We start from the raw sequence: 24087 nt of genomic DNA on the forward strand, positions 1-24087 counted from the left end.
ACAACAATTATGTATTGATAGTAGGGCTGATAGGACATTAACAAACCCCATATTTGTTGTTTTGTGACCTTCACCATTTGAACCTGTTTTGACAAGTGACAGGTGGGCCCCGGCGGGACCCCACGCGCCTTCACCAAATGAACAAGAACCAAAATGACAAGTGACAGGTGGGGGGGGGGGGCCCACGTGACGTCACAAATGACAAGTGACAGGTGGGGGGGCCCCACGTGACGTCACGGGGCTCCGCACGGCGGGGCTCGGGGGCTACGGGCACCACGCTACGAGCGCCTCGCGCCTTCACCATTTCATCAAAATGAGCCCGTACCGGCATTGCTATACTACTGTCAATCCCAAGAAAACCAAAAGATGTCTTTTCACCGACTCAGACTGTCATACCCTAGTTGATATAGTTATAAACTATAAACATATCGTTGAATGTAAGAAAACTGATGCTGTGACTTGGAAACAAAAGGTAAAATAGTTATATCAAGTCTACAAACAAAAATCTATTTACCTATCATTATATTTTAGGCTGCTGGTTGGAAAAAAATTGCGGAAGTGTATAATTCCACAACCACTGATCCGAAAACAGCAGATCAATTAAAATGCAAATTTGATAACTTAAAAAAAGATGTACGTAAAAAAAGACAAAACCTGCTAAAGACTGGTGGTGGAATAGATGAGATGGAAATCAAGGAAGCAATAAAGCTTTTATATGAAAAAATTAAAAGTGTCATTGGGTTATCGGTGACTGGTTTGGAGCCAAGCGTAGGGGACAGTGATGTGCTTCCTACTAGTAGAGGTATTAAAAAAACTATTTATTATCATAATTTATAATATATATTATTATAATTCTTCAGATTTCGATTATACGAAGACCGACATGGATAACATGGAAGTATTATTTGAAGCTGATATAATACCGACTAATTCAGAAACCACTCAACTTGACCAAGGTAAATTATGTTTATCATAAGGAGTACTACATTTATTAGGTATTGAACTTTCCACTGTCAATGAAGTCGAAAAATTGACTGTGACTACTGAAGGCTTTGAAGGCGCGGGAGAAAAAAATGATACTTATTGATAAAATTGTTTTCAGTAGGTTATTAGTCAATGCTGTTTGTTTGCTTTTTAGATTGGTCCGACTATACTCCAAAAAAGCTCCAGTCAAGAAAGCATGCTGTACTGCAAACAAAAAAAAGAAAAAGAAATGACTCTATAACCGTTAAGGAAGAGCAAATAATTTTAAAAAATAAATTATTAGCAGAAGAAGCTGCAAGAAACAAGGAGTTTCATGAAAGAAGATTGGAAAGAGAAGAGGAAATTCATAGACTAAAGTCTAGAAACCTTGAATTGCAAAACGAAAAATTAGAACTGGAGATTGAACTTTTAAAAAATCAATTAGGTTCTTCATAATTAAAATGTCTGGATAAATAAACAAAAAATATATAAATATATGTGTTTATTGATATTGTACACCTTACATAAAATTGATTATGTACTAAAAAATTCTATCATCTAGAACAAAATATAAAAAATACCATATAAAGCTAAAATATATTGTTCGTCATAACAAAAAGTATCAATTAATATTTTCATTTAACAAATTCAGAAAATATAAGAGAAACTCTTCCCTGAAATTGTGCTGTTCTCTATTATTATTCTGTATATCATTATTTTCAAGTGGTTCAATCACTATGTTTAGATCATTAACAGGATCTGGTTCATTCATAATAATTGCAATATTATGAAGCACTGCACACCCTATAATAACGACTTTGGCAGTGTCACATGATAACCTAATACCAAGAGAAAGAACCGGAAACCGTCTTTTTAAAACACCAAATAATCTTTCAATTGGATTTCGAGTTCTAATTTGGGATTCATTGAAAACTTGTTCAACCTCAATTGTTGGATTTAGAATTGGTGTTATTAAATATTTTTTTAAAGCATATCCTGAGTCCCCAAGCATTATCGAATTTCCAAACTCATTACCCTCAAACTGTGCTTTTATTGAGCTATTATTGAATATTGTTTGATCATGAGTTGAACCTGACCAACGAGCAACAATATTCCGGATGCGTAAATCCGCATCACCTACTACTTGCACATTTAGTGAAAAGTAACCTTTTCTGTTCCTAAAATATTCAGCATTAGGTCCGCCTAAAAAAATTGACAAAATCAATCAAAACTTGCAAGACACTGTTTTATATTATGCATTTACCTAATGAAATAATTTTAACATGGGTACAATCAATGGCTCCAATTACACGAGGAAATTTTGCAATGGCATAAAATTTTCTTTTCACTTCGTCTATTTCCGGTTGTGTATTTTGGCATGCATAAATAACCTTTTTTACAATTTGCGAAGCTGTAGATTTATGAATTCCAGCAAAATCCGCAACAGTTTGTAACATACACCCTGTAGCACAGAAGCGAAGTACTAGAAGGACTTGCTGCATTGCTGTTATTGCATGATTTCTGGAAATAATATGTTATTATTTTATTTTAATATTTTTTAATTTAGCTACCTATGCTTTGCTTACCTTTCAGTTTTTGGTGCTATTTGATTGTGCAAGCGTTGTGCCAACACCCCAGCGACTGTTTCTTTGCTGAGACGAAACCTTATTCTAAACTCTTCGTCACTCCAACGTGTAAAGTGGTCTAATCTTAATCGAAAGTTTCGAGGTACCCTCTGCCGCACTCTCTGATGATTTTCGTTTTCAGAATCTGATGAATCGTCACTGCTGTCTTCCCAGAGTAATCTGTTTCTTACAATTTCAGGAGAGGAAGACGTTGTCGACATCTTGTTAATGAATAATTCTAATTTTCACTAATGAGCTCGTTTTGCACGTGAAACAAAATTTCAAAGGTCCACGAATATTAGGTTAGGATAGACTGCCAACCTTCGGTTGGACATTCAAACCGAGGATAGAGCTGGGGTTGACGAAACCGTCGGTTCAATCGTCGGTCGACTTTCGGTTGAGGTTTATAATACCAAAACTGTAGTTTGACCGTCGTTTGAAATTCAACCTCCGCTCAACCGGACTTTATAATACCGGCCCTTAAAGTTGGATCTCCATGAAAAACAGAAATTGTTTTTTCCTCCCATTCTTTCTTGGATTCAATATCTAGTTTCCTACTCAAAATGAATATCAGCAGTCTATCCCATTGTTCTACTGGCTCACCTAGTGCCTTTAAGGCTCTAACATGTTTTTCTATTGAGTCATTTATAGTTGGCAACAAATTAGGCAATGCATTACTTATTGGTGGCATGTCAACTAGTGCTTTGATGTGTTTCTGTATTATTACAGGCTTATTTTGGTAGCGATTTTCTAATAATCCTAAAGCAACTGCGTAATTGTCACGTTTAATTTCTAAGCAATCTAAAAGTTCTCTAGCAGGGCCCTCTAAGCTATCTAATAAGTAATAAAACTTTTGAATCGTGTCTAAATGCCGATTATTGTGAACTAACGTTTGGAAAGTTTCAGAAAACTGCGACCATTTCTCAAAGTTTCCATTAAATTTTGGTAATACTAAATTTGGTAATCTAGTACTACCTAGTACTGTATTACTACCACCAATATTCACGTCTGGTTGAGGAATATAATGAGTAGCAGAAACCAAAGGACTAGTAAAATCACTAACCAGCTTATTTGCAATAGAAACTAGACTATAGAATCGCTTTTCAAAGCTACTTTGATCGTCATTACCATCCTCAGGCTCTGGATGCAAAATATCCATTTTTTAATTGAATTTCTTCAAATCTTTCCAATAAATTTCCTATTTTAGAAATACTGTCACGAATGGAAAATCCGTTAATTGAAAAGATGGACTGATTAACTTAAAAAACATCGAGGATTGCGAAATGTTAAGCGCACGAGGCAAGGTCGCATCACGATGCACCGAATGTGTCATGCACCGAGTGCACCGTATCGGTGATGAGTCACCACCACCTGCTTTGCAGAAATGTGAAAAACAAGCGACAATAACAAACTGCGTCAGCCGATCAATCGGGTATAAAATACGCCGATTTTAGCAGTAGAGGATAAGTGTGAAACCGATCAACGGTAGTGTGACCAGCTGACCCGAGAAGTCGTAATGTCGACTCTCCTCGGTCAAAAAGATTAAGTTAATTAGTCCGTTCTCTAAGTTGTTTAAAAACGCGAAGTGACCAAGCCATTGCCAGGAAAAGCTAAGTCCTTAGCTATGACTATGTAAGTACAATTGTTAATTGTCAACCTTTTGTTTACAACCGTATTGTGCATCCATTTGTGTATTCCGTGTTTAATAGATTTAAGTGTGATACAAGGAAAACTCAGTGTTTGATTCCATCCCTAAAACTGAGATCCCGGCACGACGTTTAACGTCGTGAGTCAGTTTAATTGGTGAACCCAGAAGGGCTCATAAATTAAACGTGACATTTGGTGGAGGCGCCGGTCTGTTTTGGGATGGATAAAAAACAATAATTGAGTTTTTTATTTTTATTTTTATTTTTTGGGGTATGATAAAGAATCAGGAAAATAATGTGTGGGCTATAAAAGAAATTTTAGGTATTATTTTCTTTTGGCTAGGGATAATAACGTTGATTTATTTAGTGATTTTTTGGGGATTACCTGTGCTATTGAAGCGTTCATTTGATAAAATTTTGGTTTAATATGGGTGGTACATCTTCAAAAGAGGAGGAAATTATTATTTCCCAAGCGGGAAACAGTGGAGGTGTATCAAATAGTTCAGGAAAAGATAATTCATGGTCAGCAAAGGAAATTTTGGTTATTGTTTTTCTGTGCATGGGGATATTGATGCTTGTGTATTTTAGCGTCAAAAAAATAATTAGTTTGATGAACAAGCAAATTCGCAAAGAAATTGCTAGGAATAATCAACTTGCTTAAAAAAACAAATTTTTTTTTAATTAATTTTTTTTTTTTGAAAAATAAATATAGCACATAAATGAATTTAAAAATTGTCCATGAGTGAGTCGAGTGACAAAGATCGAGTAAAAACTCGCAGTAGGGCTCAAAGTTTGTCGGAAAAAGAAAAATTCGTGTTACGTGAAGCTATCGCTAGGGGTCGAAACCCAGAGAAGGTGATAAAAGAGTTAAAAGATTTTAAGCCCGAGCATCACAGTTCGACTGTGAGTTTCCCTGCTCCGACACAAACAGCAACTTCTTCACACAAACAGAAGCTTGACAAACCCAGTTCAGTTTGTTTGACAAGCAGTGAGGACGAAGAAAAAACTCTTGACAATACTGTCGTGGGCATTCAAGCTCAAACTTCCCAAGCCTCGGCTTCGACTTCTAAGCCCCAATCTACGGAAGTTTATTTTAAACCAAGAGCTTCGTTAAGTAGAACTCCGCCAAAACCACGTGAAACAGAGGATCCTTGGCAGGAAAGTCCCTTAGAAGTGGTAGAGCCACCAAAATCCCGCCCCTCAGAATTATTACAAAGTTCTAATAATTCTTGCCCACCCCCTGTGATCCGGGAAAGAAACCGTGCGATACGCCCTAACGATATTTTAGTAATGGCTAACATGACATTACAGGCAGCTTTGGCTGAGCCAAAAACTCCGGCCACCCCAAAGTTTACATGCCCATCTACATTTAATCCTTCTATTGACTCTCCCAGTATTTTTATAAATAAATATGAAAAGGCAGCAATTGTGAATAGTTGGTCAGAAAATCATAAAATATCTTATTTGGCTAATTTTTTGGAAGGTCCAGCCCATACGTGGTTTAGTAATTATATTAGTGAGCCAGAGAATCAGATGAAAACATGGCTAAATATTAAATCAGATTTTTTGAAAGAGTTTTCAGGAGAACAGCCACTCCGAAAGTTGAAATTTAGATTAAACACCCGCAAACAGCAGGACGTCGAGGACATTAAAAAATACTATTATGATCTATTGGCAATCGCAAACGAGATTGACCCAGAAATGACTTTTGACGCGTTTAGGGATCATTTTGAAAATGGTTTACATCCATCTTACTATGAGATGTATTATTTGCTTAGTTCTAGCAATAGAAATTTTGACGATTTAAAGCAATTAGTCATTAAAATAAGCGATATAAAAGAAAGGACATTGGTAAACCAAATGACACAGAGCACAGCTTTATTGTCAGTATCTGCGGCAGTCAGTAACAGTAACAGTGGTAATAACCCAACAAACCGGCAAAGGACCTGGAATGACACCAGGCCACGGACATTTTTTAATAGGAATTTTTCGAATACGGTTCAAAATCAAGCACGAAATACCTATGTTCCAAGGGTGAATAATTTTAGACCGAATCAAAATGGTCCGAGGGACAACTCATTCAATAGGGGGCGACAATTTGTAAGGAACAATTCGCAACAACCCCGGAACCAGGATACTTTTAACGGGAACAGAAATCAGAACTGGAGGAATAATAATAGCAATAATTATTTGCCTCGTACGAGAACGCACGACGGCCGGGTTATTTGCATTGATTGCCGTAGGCCCGGTCATGTGTCTTGTAACTTCAATAATAGGCCTTTCCAAAGGAATGCACCTCAAGGCCGAAGAAACCCAAACGACAGAGGACAGTTTCAAAACTAAGAAGCCCGACCGAAATTGTCCAATTGTCATCTACGGGCACCAGTAGACAAACATTAATAGTACATATCACAGTTAACGGTAAAGATAACGTCCCTGTTTTACTTGATACAGGAGCTTGTAAAAATGTAGTCGACATAGATTATATCAGTAACATGAGACGATTACAAGACAATATACAACTGATAACCGCAGGAGGTTATCCGGTTCAACCTCTCGGCAATTCAGAGGTAATTATAAAAGTTAATGGCACAATTATTTCCGTTGAGGCACTAGTGGTGCAAAATTTATCAAAAGCCTTAATTTTGGGACATAACTTTTTGGCTAGTAAAAAATCATTGATTGACTATAATACCAATACTGTGACATTATACCATGAACTTGACCCATTGATTTTACATTTTGGCAACAATGTCAACAACAACATGGGGAAAATAGAACAAATGGAAGATACTAATAAGGTATTTGCGAACGTCGAGATTGAGTCAACCGGGCGAAGTTTGAAGGTTGCACTTGAAACCGACTACAGGGTCGAGGTTGGTCGCGAGATAACGGTACGACTGAACTGTGCCTTATCTCCGCACGAGTTCACGAAGTACTGCTTTATCGAGAACGATAAATACCTACGACCAAAAGGGTTGATTTGCTCAAATATTTTTGTAAGAAATGGCAAATGGTACATCAAAATTAATAATATGAGGTTTAAAGAAGTGTTCATATTGAAAAATACCACAATCGGTTATTTACAGGAAAATATAGAAATGGATATAACAAAAATTCCAGTTCATTTTATTGATGAAACTGAAGATGATGAGGAAATGATTACCATGAATGACCATAATCTAAGCAATGTAACAAACCCAGAATTATGTAACAAGTTGCGGACATTACTGTCAGAATATAGTGACGTTTTTTCAAAAACACCAAAATATATGGGAAAAACCGATGTCATTGAACATGAAATCGATGTAGGGAACTCTAAACCTATAAAACAGAAACCTTACAGAGTGGCACAAAAAGAAAGAGAGATAATAGATGAACAGATAAGAGAAATGGAACAATACGACATAATAAGGCAAAGTAACTCGCCCTGGGCAAGTCCCGTCGTATTGGTAAAGAAAAAGTCGGGAGAGACACGATTTTGCGTGGATTATCGCAAGTTAAACAATGTGACGGTAAAAAATTCATGGTCAGGATCTAATATTGAGGATATTTTGACGTACTTAGGAAACGCCAAATATTTCTCATCGTTAGACATGTATTCAGGTTATTGGCAAGTCAAAGTAAAAGAAGAAAGTAAGCCACTCACTGCCTTTACAGCGCCAGGTCACGGATTATGGGAATTTAATGTAATGCCTTTTGGATTGTGCAATGCCCCGGCAACATTTCAACAGTTGGGAGATGTAGTGTTTAGAGATTTGAAATGGAAGGAAGTTTTAATTTACATGGACGACATTATAATTTTTTCTAAAACGATTGATGAACATTTAGGAAAATTACGTAAAGTTTTCAATAGACTCCGAAGTGCAGGCTTAACACTAAAACCTAAAAAATGTGAATATTTAAAGGAAAAAATTAATATTCTTGGTTATACAATTTCAAAAGACGGAATTTTTCCTGATAAATCGAAATTAGTTTCAATTGAAAATTTTCCAAAACCAAAGAATGTAAAAGGTGTACAAAGTTTTTTGGGACTTTGTAACTACTACCGGAAGTTTATAGAAAATTTTGCAAAAATTGCACGTCCTTTACATGATTTAACAAAGAAGCAAAATAAATTTGATTGGCAGGACATACATGATAAAGCATTTGAAACACTAAAACAAAAATTGATTAGTGAACCAGTTTTGGCACATTTTCAACCAAATAAAGGATGTGAATTGAGGGTAGATGCATGTAAAGATGGAATCGGAGCAATATTATTGCAGGAGGATCATGAAAATGCGTTACACCCAATAGCATATGCAAGTAGAAGCCTTAGTAAAGCTGAGAAAAATTATTCTATAACAGAACTTGAAGGGTTAGCAGCTATATGGGCGCTATCCTATTTTAGGCATTTTATTTATGGAAAACCTATAAAAATAGTGACTGATCATCATGCGCTATGTTGGTTAAAAACCTTGAAAGAGACTACTGGACGTTTAGCGCGTTGGGCGTTAAAGTTATCTGAATTTGACTACACAGTACATCATAAATCAGGAATTGCTCACAGGGATGCAGACTGTGTAAGCAGATATCCTGTTTTGCCAGCAAATACGAAAGTACAGCAAATTGACGAAATACCAACCTTTTTATTGGATATGCGTAACATTGCAGAATTGCAAGCAAAAGATAAAAACATTTTGGAAATAATTCAGGCTATAAAACATCCTGAAGAAGCTACAATTGGTATACGCAAGCAAGCGAAAAATTTTAGGCTTGAATCAGAAGTTTTGTACCATATAAACCCGCATGGAGTGGGCCGGACTAAACTTTTAGTGATACCGCAACAGTTAATAGGGGAAATTTTGTACTCCCACCACTCAGAACCGCTGAGTGGCCATTTGGGATTGTCAAAAACCCTAGCGAAGATAAAACAAAGATACTATTGGCAAGGGTTGCAAAAAGACGTGGAACGTTTTGTAAAAGGATGCCCGGATTGTCAGGCCAGGAAAGGCCAACAAAATCAAAAGCCTATTGGTCTGTTACATCCTATTCCAGTTGGCACCCCATTTGAAAAAGTTGGGATAGATTTGTTAGGCCCGTTTCGCAGAAGTAGCAGCGGAAAAACCATGATAGTGGTAGCGACAGATTACGCCACAAGGTGGGCGGAGACTGACGCATTACCAAGCGGCAAAGCCGGACCTGTAGCAAAATTTATACTGGAGAGGATTATTACAAAACACGGTGCACCCAAGGAATTGTTAAGCGATAGAGGGAAAGTTTTTCAATCAGAATTGGTTACGGAATTGCTAAAAAAGATGGGGACAACAAGTCAGTTTACTACTGCATATCATCCCGCAACTAATGGCTTAACAGAAAGATTTAATAAAACTTTAGCCAATATGTTATCTATGTATACTAATACTGATCAATCAAATTGGGATGAATATCTTCCACATGTGACTTTTGCGTACAATTCTGCAAAACAAGATAGTACTAAATTCTCACCATTCATGCTGGTGCACGGTCGTGAACCTATTCTACCAACAGAAGCAAACTTATTGCCACCCTTAGAAAGTAGTAATAGCGACCAAATTAGAGACAATGGTTTAGCAGTCAGAAATTTGGCAGTTGAAAATATAAAACGGCGTCAAGACATAGATAAATTACGGTATGATTATAAACACCGCCATGTTGAATTTGAAGTGGGGGACCAAGTAAAAGTTTTCACCCCTATTAGGAAAGTAGGAAAAAGTGAAAAATTACTGCTTAGATGGTTTGGTCCTTATTACATAAATAGGAAAAAGTCTGATGTGGACTATGAGATACGAAAGGGCATTTCGCCAAAATCTAAAACTGAAGTGGTCCATGTAAGCAGAATTTTACATTACCATGACCCATGGACACCAGAAGGAATACCGCAACAAAAATAATACAAGCATTTTGGTTAATAATTTATTTTGTTAAAAAAAATAAAAATTAACGGTTTTCGCGTGACTGCCTATGGCTTCGACAGCCAAACGCGGCGCCACCGCTGTTGAGGCGTCGTTGACGCCGCCTTCCTCCTGGGTTTGGTCTTCCTCTGGGGATGCTGGAACCCCAGGAGGAGCCTCCACCTCACCTGCTTGCTCAATCACTTGAGGGGGAGCCTCCGCCTCGCTGGCCGCAGAGGGACCAGCTTCCACCTCAGGCCCCAGCTTGAGGCTGGCCACACCCACGGTGCGTTGGGCCCGCTTGGCCGCCAGGAGGGCGGCCATCAAACCGGCACCGCGGCCCCGGCCCCGGACCTTTTCAGTGGGGACTTCACTTCCAGGTTCCATCTGAAAGGGAAGATATTGTTAACATTGGATAGCGAAACAAAAAGAATTTTTCTTTGGAAGGAAAAATATATCGAGATGATGAATAAAAAAAAGAGGAAAGAAACCACTTATACTTACTTTCAAATATAACACGACACAGAGTACACAAAACGACCGCACAAGAGTAACGACTAAAATGCACTGTGAAGACGAACTGTGGGGAATGTGATAAGAAAACTGTATAAATACAATTCAGATTCCTCTCCACCGGAAAGCCAGAATGCTGAAATTAGCAAATTACTTCCAGACGATGAACTTGTCAAATGTTAAGGTTATCAGAGAAATGTTTTCCCAACAAACCAAATGGTGCACCATGCTTAAACCCATGGGATTCGCTGATTTGGCCAGTTCGGAATAATATCTTAATGAGACCAGACATTGTTCAGTGCAGACCGATTAATGCATAAAATGCAAAAATGCAATTAAGCATAATGTTGAAACAAAGTAACAATTATAATGTACGGCTCCACATATTGAGCTATGTACCTATTTTTACAGGGCCCAAGGATTTTATTCTGTTATCTGCGTCTGAATTTTTATTGCGCAAATTCTTAAAATTCAAGAACAGATATCACTTTAATTTTCCCTATGAGATAAAAAATGGTTACATGTAATATTGTTATTGTAATGTAGGTACCTACAAACGAATAAAGATGAGTAATGATGTTGTCGGTGTAATAATCACCTTGACCATATAGTTGTTTATGCATTTGGTAAAGAAAGCAACTAATTCGCGAGCGATAAGACAAATTTGATTCATCGCTACGCGCAGTTATGAATAATGACTAATTACTGGATTAGTTTAAATAAACCCGAATGGGACAACAATTTACAGTGTCATTTTAGAAATCGGTCGTGAAGTAACACTTGGGTAAAGTCAACCTATAAGTTTCGCGGAAGTGCCAAAAATGGAATGGATTGTGAATTTCTTGTTTTACATTAGGTGTGTTACCGAAATAAACACCAAACTGTATTTATACAAGTTGGCACTGTACCACTTGTGGGAACTGCAAGGAGAGTTTGATCAAGTGGTACCAATACAATTATTGGGGATTACAAAATCTCTACTTGGCCTGTGGACTCAGATCATTCATACGGAGTATACCATACTTCTACTTAGCGAGAAAATACGTCAAGGGGGCACTCCGTTTTCGACATGTGATTGTGCAATTTGCATATCACCCCAACAACCTCAATATCGACCTGAGGATTTTTGGCGAGCATGGGAAAATGTATTTTTGCAAGGATGTCCTTGTGCTACATGTGTGTACGGGAGAACTCAATTTTTGAGTCAACCAGGTCATCCGCCATATCCGCATGCTAATGTAACGCATGATATGACATATCAGTTTCGGGTACCAGTAGTGCCCCAAACGCAGGAAAGGGATGAAATATCAGAAGTCAATTCTGCTGGCACATCTTTTGGGGGTGCATTTGGATCTCCGGAATCGCACGCAAGTCAGGTCAACCGCAATCCGGCACTAGGCCCGAATCCGGAAAACCTGACGCAGGTGCCAGAAGGGGGGTCCATTAATCAGCAACAGACTGAAGAACTTCTTAGACACGCGGTAACACAGCCGTTTATCGCGCAATTAGAACCATTCGACAACATGGGGCCATATGCGTATCAGCAGCTATGAGATCTGCAATTTTACCTTATTATTGTTTGTTTATTATGTATTGTTTTGTATTTTAATGGCTATATATATATATGCATATGTTAATACAGACGTGATATACACAAGTGGATGATATATAAAAAAATATATACAGGGTGTCTCAGTTTTAAGTGCCCAAACTTTAATGTCGGATAGTACGTCGAAAAATAACAACACTTTGCTATATAAACCTATATCCAATAGGGCGTCGTTACTGATATACAGGGTGTTAAAGTTTTTTAAAAAAATTGCTTATTTGAGAATTTCTCGAAAACCGTTGGAGATATTGTAATGAAATTTTTGTGTGAATATCTCCTGTTCAAAACGTCTTCAATGAAATAAAAAATTGAACTGTGACGCAACCAGTGTCGTACTTACCGACGTACGCCTAGGTACTTTGGATAAAAAAAATGTTACGCCACTGCCTTTTTGGAAATTAAAATTTGTTTTTGAGATGACTGTTCAATTTGGGAGACAAAAGTCCTCTTGTGTTTTTTCGGATTGACGCACCATTTCAGAGTAAAAAAAGGAAAGGTGACATCATTGCATGTCTTAATTACATGGATTAATTAAATTTTATCGTTTGGATGACTTCCCATTCTGGTTGGTGACAAATGTCGAACTGACAGCACATTATAATAACGTTCAATTTCAACACTTTAAAGTTTGTTTAGTTCTTTTTTTAAAATGCCACACTTATTTACTAATGCCGAGTACGCTGACATACATTTTATTTATGGATACTGCAACGGAAACACTAACGAAGCGTGCCGAGAATATGCTAGACGATTTCCAAATCGAAGGTGTCCAAATAAAAAGGTTTTTATGAAGGTTCATCACTTGTTGAGAGAGTTTGGATTACGCAAAAACCCAGATAGACCTAGAAGACCACATGGAAGATTTGAGGCAAACATTTTAGAAGTGTTCGATAACAACCCCACAGAAAGTTGCAGAAATGCCGCTAAGCAATTACGAGCGCGCAATATTCCAGTCTCAAAGGATGTAGTCCATCGAACCTTACGAAAGAATGGAAGAAGACCTTACCATTTGCAGCCAGTGCAATATTTAATGCAAGAAGATGGACCGAGGCGTAGAGAATATTGCAGTTGGCTGTTGAGATCAATCCAAATTGATCATTTGTTTTTGCGTAAAATTTTATTCACTGACGAAGCCACATTTACCAGAAGAGGTGTTGTGAACTTTCATAACTTGCACGTTTGGGGGAATGTAAATCCTCATCAAGTCAGACCCCGAACTTTTCAACAAGAATTTAGTGTTAACGTTTGGATAGGTGTGATAGGTAACCATTTAATTGGTCCCCATTTTTTACCTCCTCGCCTGAATTCTCACCTCTTTCTTCAATTCTTGGAAAATGACTTGGGTAATTATTTAGAAGACGTTCCACTCAACGTGAGACAGCAAATGTGGTTTCAAATGGACGGCGCACCTGCTCATTACGGAGTAAATGTTCGACGCTGGTGTGATTTGCACTTTCGGGAGCGCTGGATAGGTCGTGTAAATAATGCACATAACCATGATTATGTTCCTGGTACAGGTCCAGCCGCTTGGCCCCCAAGGTCACCCGACCTGACAGTTTTAGATTTTTTTATATGGGGCTTTCTCAAAGACAAGGTGTATTCCACTCCAGTTCACACCGAACTGGAATTAGTAGGTAGGATTGAAGCAGCCTGTGAAATTCTTCGCAATAATCCCCATCAAATATCTGCAGCGGTCAATTCTACACGTCGTAGGTGTCAAATATGCATTGAGTCTGATGGTTTCCATTTTGAACAACTATTGTAAACTTCGTCACAGATTAATTACCATTTGCGCGAACGTTTTAACGGGAACTAGTTAAGAGTTAAGTATTTTGACTGAGACAAAGAGCCATAAGAATTGTCACAGTCAAAACTTAACGTAAGCTTTCCCTAAAGTATCTCTGTCCAAAAGGCACTAAATAACTTTTAATTTGTTAAGTTTTATTTAATTTGTTTCCTAATTTAAGTTATGTGATAATAATAAATTTTTATACCATTATAACCTTTCCTTTTTTTACTCTGAAATGGTGCGTCAATCCGAAAAAACACAAGAGGACTTTTGTCTCCCAAATTAAACAGTCATCTCAAAAACAAATTTTAATTTCCAAAAAGGCAGTGGCGTAACATTTTTTTTATCCAAAGTACCTAGGCGTACGTCGGTAAGTACGACACTGGTTGCGTCACAGTTCAATTTTTTATTTCATTGAAGACGTTTTGAACAGGAGATATTCACACAAAAATTTCATTACAATATCTCCAACGGTTTTCGAGAAATTCTCAAATAAGCAATTTTTTTAAAAAACTTTAACACCCTGTATATCAGTAACGACGCCCTATTGGATATAGGTTTATATAGCAAAGTGTTGTTATTTTTCGACGTACTATCCGACATTAAAGTTTGGGCACTTAAAACTGAGACACCCTGTATACAATAAAAATTTTTGGAATGTATGATGCCATATTATCCCCAAATAGCGAGTATAATCTAGTCACATTGTCATGAAATTAATCCAATTATTTTTTAGCGCCATGAACTAATAGGAGTGATAAAAAATGTTTCGCTGAAGAGGCGAGTATTCCTGAGACGACGCTCCGACAATCTTGTTGGTTGATAACGAGCTACTAACATAAAAGTTCGACGTTGTTTACATGACTAATCGTGATTACGCGGTGCATACACGGGATTCCTTGCTTTACAGCATTTGGAAAATGAATTTCACACGTTCCATTTTTTATTTTTTTTTAATGGAAAATGGATCGTACATACTAACAAATAAATAAAGGTTACAAATGATGCTCAAATTAATTTTGTTATAAGACATAATATTGTATATTAAGCCTTAAGTAGCACATACTAACCTTTTGTCTTCTATTTCATGTAACACTGAGGGCTATGTAAGAAAGAGGCGAACTATGATGAGCCATTATTGTTGTTGGAACTCCCGATGGGCCTGTACATTAATACGGAGGTCCAAGCTAGCCGAATCATCGATTCATTGATCGACCCACACCACAAACATTTATGGAACAGTGATCACAATGGTGTTCAGTGATGTGAAATGCGAAGTTTGGCTCATAGGACTAAACCTCTATTGAACTTTTCTCAGTGTTGCAATATTTTTTTTTTTTTTTTTTTTTTTCTGCCATTGCCGGAACCGAATATTAGGTTTCTTGTTAGAATAAGTACTAACTTATTATTAAGACATGATTGTAAACTTAACTGAGTACCATGAAATACTCACATATGTGAACCTACTAACCATTTATCATAATACCTTGGTATGAACAAATGTACATTTTTGAATTTATGTTAACGATATGTTTTTTTTTTTTTTTTTCTATTGTTTAAAGTTTTATTATTGTTCATATAAAACTGGGGACCAGTTTTTCTGGGGCGGAGGCATATGTCACGAATGGAAAATCCGTTAATTGAAAAGATGGACTGATTAACTTAAAAAACATCGAGGATTGCGAAATGTTAAGCGCACGAGGCAAGGTCGCATCACGATGCACCGAATGTGTCATGCACCGAGTGCACCGTATCGGTGATGAGTCACCACCACCTGCTTTGCAGAAATGTGAAAAACAAGCGACAATAACAAACTGCGTCAGCCGATCAATCGGGTATAAAATACGCCGATTTTAGCAGTAGAGGATAAGTGTGAAACCGATCAACGGTAGTGTGACCAGCTGACCCGAGAAGTCGTAATGTCGACTCTCCTCGGTCAAAAAGATTAAGTTAATTAGTCCGTTCTCTAAGTTGTTTAAAAACGCGAAGTGACCAAGCCATTGCCAGGAAAAGCTAAGTCCTTAGCTATGACTATGTAAGTACAATTGTTAATTGTCAACCTTTTGTTTACAACCGTATTGTGCATCCATTTGTGTATTCCGTGTTTAATAGATTTAAGTGTGATACAAGGAAAACTCAGTGTTTGATTCCATCCCTAAAACTGAGATCCCGGCACGACGTTTAACGTCGTGAGTCAGTTTAATTGGTGAACCCAGAAGGGCTCATAAATTAAACGTGACAATACGCATTTGCAATTCATTTATTTGAACTGCATCAGGTTGACTGATTGCATATAAGAAGTCGGAAAATCTATCTAATTGACCCGTTAACTGATTCCTTTGCCTCACTAATCGATCTAAGTCCACGCCGGTGGACGGACTAGGTACGTCTGTCTTAGTTTTTTTACCCATCTTTAAACAAAAACAGATCGTTTGCTAACTGTGCCTACTTTATTGAAAATAAACCCCCTCAGCCCTGATCACTTCTAACAAAAATACTAAATAATAGTCTAAACTCTCGCTATCTCTTTCCAAAACCTGGTTTAACAACATACAAAATAGTATGGACATGCCAGCACAAATCAATTCAATGTTAATTTACCAGGAAATCAAGGAAAATAATGATAATACTAAAAAAAGGATGGGGACTTACCAATATATGAAGCACCGCCGGCCATGCAACTATGTTTTTACTACCGACTACCAACACGTACACTACTAACTTGATTTTATTAATTTGCTTGATAATATCCGGATCGATGGATCATGAAAATGCATTAGATGCTGTTATGTTCTCTTGTTGTGGTAAAATAAAACAAGCTTCTAAACTGACTAAAAAAATGGACTGTATTTACTAAATTAGCCACGCTAATGTAATGTTTACTGCTTAATGGCCGACGGCAGACAAAAGACAAAGCATGTGCACGCACTTCTTCACGTTCATTCCCGTGCGAGAGGTCGGTTCCATTTTCATCGCGGAGGGACGGACACTTTGAGCTTCGCGCGCGTTTTTGAATCGTTAACAGTATGTATTTATGTCAGAAAAGTTATATTGAGTCCATTTTACGTCGTTTTAATATGAGTAACTGCAAACCAATGAAAACACCAATGGAAGTTGGAGGTTTTGAGATTAATGAGTGTACTGATACTGAAAATCAATCAAGTGAAGAGAACTGACCTGTTCTTTAATATATTTGATGTTGGCGACTAGGCCAGATATCTGTTTTGCAGTAAACTTGTGTAGTAGATTTCAATCAAAACCTTCACAACTACTTTGGCAAAAACTGAAAAGAATCTTGAGATATCTCCAAGGAACGGTAGAATATAAGTTATTTTATCCAAATGATAATAATCTGCTAGTTGGCTATGCAGATGCAGATTGGGCAGGTGATCTAGAAGGAAGAAAATCCACAACTGGATATACAGGGTGTCCGGAAAATACGTGTACAACGTTTGACGACAGACTCCTGACGTCAAAATATGTCGATCTAAGCCGACTTAGTTATATCCAAAATTGTCTCGTTTAGCCGGTAGAGGGCGTCAAAAATTTGTAAAAATATTGGGTACAATTTCATTTCTTAAAGAGTATTGATAAGTGTATTCAGCAAGATGGCGGTCATTTTACACATTTGCTTAAGTAATGTTTTTGGTTTACTTAGTTTCTTACAATAAATAATTTCAACTTTATTATACCTACTTTGATGTATGCAGGTAATTGTAATTTTTTTTTTTCTGGCGAAACAGCTCATCCACCGGGAAATATTAAAGAGGTAAAATAGCTTCAAAATACTTCCGGTCACTCGACAAAAATATCTGGGTTGTCATAACGCCGTTCATATAAAAAATGAGGAGAAATGTTGACGTATTATATCACTTTTATAACACTTCCACTTATTTACAGCCGGTGACTATACTACTAGAAAACGTCATTTTATAGTATTAGTCTACATACTAAAATTCATTAAAATCCATTAGCAGGTTTTCACGTAATTTAGTAAAAAACCAATATTTTTACAAATTTTTGACGCCCTCTACCGGCTAAACGAGACAATTTTGGATATAACTAAGTCGGCTTAGATCGACATATTTTGACGTCAGGAGTCTGTCGTCAAACGTTGTACACGTATTTTCCGGACACCCTGTATATTCAAGATTTTTGGTTGTGTAGTATCTTAGACAACAAGAAAACAGTCAACTGTGGCGTTGTCATCTACTGAGGCAGAGTTTGTAGCATTGTGTGAAGCTGCAAAAGAAGGAGTATGGTTGGTAAGTTTATTGGAGGATTTGAGTTTCCAAAAGACGGTTTTCACTATTTTTGAGGACAACCAATCTTGCATGCGACTGACAACCAAGTTTGGTAATAACAAAACAAACCTGTAAATTACCCTAACCTAAAATTTTTAAAAATTTGAGTTATGACTTATGACTGTTATGACTTATGACTGGATTGACAAGTTATGAGTTGAATGTTGAAAAGTGAAAACTGGCAAAAGGCAAAAGCATGGTGAAAGCGGTTAAAGGAAAATTATGTTGTACATGTGATTTGAGAGTGGAATTTGGAAAATCCGGAAATAACTTAAATAAGTGGATCGTGGAAAAGTTTTTACGTAACTTGGATAAAAGTAAGTATGCCTATTTTCATACTAATGGTTAAATCTTGGGTTTTATACCTAAGTATTGAAATCTTTGTTACAGGTGGAGATGATAAACACAATCAGAACAGCTCTTGTAGCACTTCCAGCATGGAAGTCATCGAACACTCCACAATAACCTCAACTTTAGATCAGCTTACCAATCTAAGTGGATCACAAGAAATATTGAATACTGATAATAATATGGAGAATGAGAAAACTGTTGAACATTCTCCAAGCAAAAGACGAAAACATTCTAAAGTTTGGAAATATTTCAAGAAATCTGCTGACAAAAAATTTGCAGTGTCTTAATTGTAAGAAAGAGTATAAGACTAGTGGAAATACCTCAAACCTAAGTGACCACCTAAAAAGATTTCATGCTGATTTATTTACAAACCCTGATAATGAACTGGATGGGGAAGTTTCTCTTCCTAGTACCTCAACTTCAACATCAGCTAGGTCTAGCACACGCTCTATAAGCCCATTTTTTAAAAGGGAATTACAGTATGACGGGAGTTCTCACAGACAAAAAGAATTAAATCGAGCTTTAGTATTAATGATTGCCAGGGACTTCCAGCCTTTTAATATTGTCAATGATGAAGGATTCCGAAATTTTGTTCAACTGTTAAATCCGAGGTATGTTATTCCAAGCAAATTTACTGTGCGTGAAACAATTATAATGGAGTTATATACTCAAAGTGTTCAAGTACTTAAAGCAATCTTAAAAAATGTTCAGCATGTGGCTGTCACTACAGATAGTTGGACATCAATATCTAATGAATCATACATCACAGTTACCTGTCATTTTGTAACCAAGGATTTTGAGTTGAAATCTGCAGTTTTATCCACAAAACCACTGGAAAATGGAAAAAATCATACTTCGGAAAATCTTGCTGCTGCTTTAAGTGTTATCTTGAATGATGGAACATTGAAACTAAATTATCATATATTGTAACTGACAATGCTGCAAATATGATAAAAATGGCTGAATTAATGAAGAAGAAACATCTCCCATGCTTTGCTCATTCAATGAACTTAGCTGTCCAAGAATCTATAGAGCTTCCACCAATTAAACAAATTTTATCAAATTGTAAACAAATTGTTACATTTGTAAAAAGCAGCAATAATGCTTTTGAGATATTTAAAAAAGAACAAAATACAAATACACCATATAAACTCGTCCAAGAAGTCACTACAAGATGGAATAGTGTTTTTTATATGGTAAGTAGGATATTAAAAACACATGAAGCATTGAACAGAACTCTGTTAAAGATAAAGAAAGCTCCACCACCCCTAACAGCAGATGAAATTATGGTTTTAAAAGAAATAGAAAAGATTCTTATCAGTTTTGAACAAGCAACTCAACAAATTTCAGGCTCAAAGTATGTAACAATTTCTTTAATTATACCTATAACCTTTGGAATTTTTAACAATTTAGTAAGTGACATAAAACCAAACATAACTACAGAAGAAGGAATACTATTTTGTAATTCTTTAATTGAGTCCATGCAAGTAAGGTTATTCAGCTACGAAAGGAGAACAGTTGCTCAAATGGGTACCTTGTTAGACCCTAGATTTAAACAAGAAGGTTTTAGAAGCCCAGAGAATGCGTAGTCTGCAGCACAATTTTTAGAACAAGAATTAGCCTTTCAATTAAAGAAACAAAAAGAAATTGTTGGAGCAAATCAAAAGACTCAATCTCAACAAGAATCAACTAAAGCAAGTTCCTGTAAAAGTTGCTTGTTTGCCTTTATGAACCAACGTATAAGTAACAAAATTAAGTCAAGTACAGCTGATGCAATAATAATGAAACGACAATACCTGGAGAGACAGAACTGTGAACAAAATAGTGATCCACTTCTGTTTTGGAAGGTACTACTTATAATACATAGACATTTTTTTATAAATGATGTTGAATACACATTTTGTTCCAGGTTAATGGACGAGATTTTCATCCTCTGGATGTATGTGCACTGAAGTATTTGTGTATCCCTGCCTCATCTGTAGAGTCTGAACGTACCTTTAGCGCTACAGGCAACACAATTACAGATAGAAGGTCTCGCTTGAAATCAAAAAACGTAGATGTTTTAATATTTCTAAATAGAAACACTTGGCTAATTTAGTATCTTAGTATCTGTACAAATATAATGCATTACATGTAAAATACTCGTATAATTTTATATAGACTAAAAAGACTTATTTTTGTTTACAGCTATGTACTATCGATCACAATCGATAACTATCGATAGCGAAGAAGACCACTATCGATAACTATCGAGGTTGAAGGCTATCGATATTTCTCCACCACTAAAGGTCATGTATGTAGACACAAATAATCAGGTTGCTGATGTATTAACAAAAAGTTTATCATGTAACTTGTTTTCTAAACATGTTTTAAACATGAATGTATTCTGATTTGGTTTGTTTTAGCAAATAAGTTTTTTTAATTATTGTATTGTGGGGAAGTGTTGATAAGTCCAATACAATAATTGTATGGGAATTGGCAACAGTGTTGTAGCTGTCTTTTAGTGAAGTGTGACGGTAAAGTGACAATAGACAGTTATGACTTTTGGCGGCTCTCTTATTAGGTCCAGATTAGATTAGTTCAGTTGTTGTTAATTGCTTTTATTCACATGTTAATTGTACTATTATTTTTCACTGCACTTAACTAAATAAAACTTAGTTAATTCACTTTTTACTTAGTTTGGTTCCACACGCAACCTTTACAATAAAAGGTTGATTCTTCGATATAAATCGGAACTGGGAAGACACAAAAAGTTAATTTTGCTGTAGGATATTAATCAGTTGGAAAATAAATTGTACGTTTGATAGATATTAATGACTGATTGCTGGTCTGGTTCAATTCCAATGTCAACTTCTGCACAGTTACTCAGTTCGCCATGCGTAGGTTGATATTTAAAGGAATGACAATTTTTCTAATACATCACCATTTAGTCGGACATTAAATAAAAATTATGCGGCCAGATATTGCGGATAGGAAAAAGCTGCATATGACATAACAGCAAATCGAAATAGAAAATAAAACTACCCAAAACCCCGCGCCCCAACCTTTAGTTTATTAGTAAAATAAATAAGAATTTCAGCGTTCCCCTGTACGACTTTTTATGCATCTCGCTTCACCGGGAGAATATCTGAAACAAAGAAAATAATATTACGACAAGAACATAAAAAACGTCAACGTGTTTTAATTGATTTCAGCTGAATACCAAAAAAAAAAATCAAAAACTCTTCATTACATCCGGAGATTTCCGACAAAAACCGAAAAAGTCAAATTTCTATTTGTTTTTTACCACTTTATTAATGATTATTTTGGAATTTACTTCGGATTTAATAAAAAAATTTTAATTTTTTTTACCAAATTATTTAGTAATAAAATGCGCAACGTTGCCTCCATTTAACTAAAGCTCTATCAACAATAGTTTCCTGTCTATCTGAGATATTATTTATAGAAAGGGGAATAGCTTGAATAATCAAATTATCTAAAAATTCAGAAGAATTTACTTGGTTTTAAAAACACTGCAACTACACAAAGGTGTTTGCTTTATAATCATAGTACTCATAATATAAGAAAGAAAATGTCCTATACAAGCGGTGTCTTGAGTTCATCATTTGTACTACCTACCTACCTCATTATTACTATTACTTTAAACATGCTTTTAGATGACAATAAATATAATACATATTGATTTGACGTTCAACAATGCAATTTACTAAAGTGAATAATGATGATTATTGTTGAGATTATTGTGTTAACATAAAACAATAATGAAAACTGCAATGCTTTTCATTTTAATGTCAATTTCAGTAAAAATAGTTAACTAACATTAAAACTTGCTCTTTTATGCACTGTTCTAACGTAGTACTTCTTGGTGGGTAATTTGAGCCTTGTTTAAGTCAATTTCTTTATAAAAGTTATGCTTTCTCACCCACATGATAAAGTAGTGAAGTATTCAGCATACTATACCAGATACATTTCCGTAAGAGAGGCCTAATTTGTTACTTGAACTATACTTTAAAAAATCCAGACTAGAAAAATGTGTACTAATGATGCATCAGCAGGGTTAAATACATAGGTTAAGTATGAAATTGGCATTGTAATCTTACCTGGACCAGCAGGCTCTATGTCCTTCAAAAAAATATACATTTACTTGATTCTAGTGTATAATTTTCAACTATTATTGAAAATATAACTATTTTAGCTGCATGGGAATCTGTTTGACATAACATAATAAAAACAAAAGCAAATTGACAAATTCGAACTTTAGTTGACATAACAACAGATGGAAGATGGCTTAATCAGCTGAATTTGTTTCCTCAAAGTGATAAGCCGAGTGACGTCGCAGTAGAGTGCTCAGGCTGCACAATATGCACTTAAAACTTTTTATATTATTTTTTACATTGAACAGTAGAAACTAGAAATCTAGTTTCACAGAATGTGTGATCATATGAATGTGTGAATCTGAGACCATATTTATAGAAAATGGTAAGCTCAAATAATCAAAATATCGAAAAATTCAACTTCATTAAATACTGGATTGTTGAAAAAATACATTGCAGCTGCACAAATACAGGGTGTTACAAATTCGATGAATTAACAGTTCTATCTCAGAAACTATAGTTGAATAAAAAAATAAAAATAAAGCTTTAGTTAAATGGAGGCAAATATGCGCATTTTATTGCTAAATAATTTAGTAAAAAGAAATTGAATTTTTTTTATTACATTCGGAGATATCCAACAAAAACCGAGAAAGTCAAATTTCTATTTCATTTTTTTACCACTTTATTATTGATTATTTTAGAAAATCAATGGCACCTTCTAGAGGCACTTATTTATGCTATTTAAGAAAATAATGTTTGTATTTAGCTACGACGTTTCGTTTTTTAGATACCATCATTAAGATTTTCAAATACGGACTTGGACTTTTGATTTCGATTTTTAGTAGCTACAGACCGCCCTAAAATAATGATGTGGCACACTTTTCAAAAAATTATATCCAATTGACTTAGGTACTTGGTTTTTTGAAAAAATATGCATTTGAAATTCATATGTTGTCATAATGAGTAGATAATTTAGTTTGATATGATTCAATAATTAAGTTTTGCTCGTTTTAACACTAAAAATAAAGTTTAAGCTGTTTCATCAAAACTCAACCTCGAATTCAAACATGTGAGTATCTGAAAAAATAAATAATTAATCAAAAACATTTTTTTAATGCATGAGAAGTACCATATCTCTCTCTTTTTTGAAGGAGTACTAAACCTAATTATTAAATTATATCAAACTAAATTATCTACTCATTATGAAAACATATCAATTGCAAGGGCTTAATTTTTTTTTAAAAATCCTAAAGTAGCAAGTACATAATACACAATAAT

General features: G+C 35.8%; 2 protein-coding genes across 2 annotated transcripts; both read left to right on the plus strand.

The window, feature by feature from the left end:
- The first annotated feature begins 313 nt into the window (after positions 1–313).
- On the plus strand, positions 314–1451 carry LOC145737328 (uncharacterized). Its single transcript, XM_081991964.1, has 4 exons — positions 314–472; positions 532–802; positions 861–956; positions 996–1451. Exons 1-4 carry the CDS (start codon positions 314–316, stop codon positions 1085–1087), a joined length of 618 nt encoding a protein of 205 aa, XP_081848090.1. The 3' UTR covers positions 1088–1451.
- A 17109-nt stretch (positions 1452–18560) lies between these two features.
- Positions 18561–19141, plus strand: LOC145737329 (uncharacterized). The gene is made up of 2 exons (XM_081991965.1): positions 18561–18681; positions 18755–19141. Exons 1-2 carry the CDS (start codon positions 18561–18563, stop codon positions 19000–19002), a joined length of 369 nt encoding a protein of 122 aa, XP_081848091.1. The 3' UTR covers positions 19003–19141.
- Positions 19142–24087: the final 4946 nt, after the last annotated feature.

This window comes from Ips typographus, linkage group LG13, assembly GCF_016097725.1.
Source record: "Ips typographus isolate SLU linkage group LG13, UJ_Ityp_2.0, whole genome shotgun sequence".
NCBI lineage: Eukaryota > Metazoa > Arthropoda > Insecta > Coleoptera > Curculionidae > Ips > Ips typographus.

What these genes read in the sequence shown, in the direction of transcription:
- LOC145737328 (XM_081991964.1), top strand. Translation starts at nt 314, where the DNA reads ATGAGCCCGTACCGGCATTGCTATACTACTGTCAATCCCAAGAAAACC. An exon ending in TGTGCTTCCTACTAGTAGAG is followed by an intron (nt 803 to 860) that starts GTATTAAAAAAA and finishes ATAATTCTTCAG; the next exon opens with ATTTCGATTATACGAAGACC. An exon ending in AACCACTCAACTTGACCAAG is followed by an intron (nt 957 to 995) that starts GTAAATTATGTT and finishes TACATTTATTAG; the next exon opens with GTATTGAACTTTCCACTGTC.
- LOC145737329 (XM_081991965.1), top strand. Translation starts at nt 18,561, where the DNA reads ATGGTGAAAGCGGTTAAAGGAAAATTATGTTGTACATGTGATTTGAGA. An exon ending in TTTACGTAACTTGGATAAAA is followed by an intron (nt 18,682 to 18,754) that starts GTAAGTATGCCT and finishes TCTTTGTTACAG; the next exon opens with GTGGAGATGATAAACACAAT.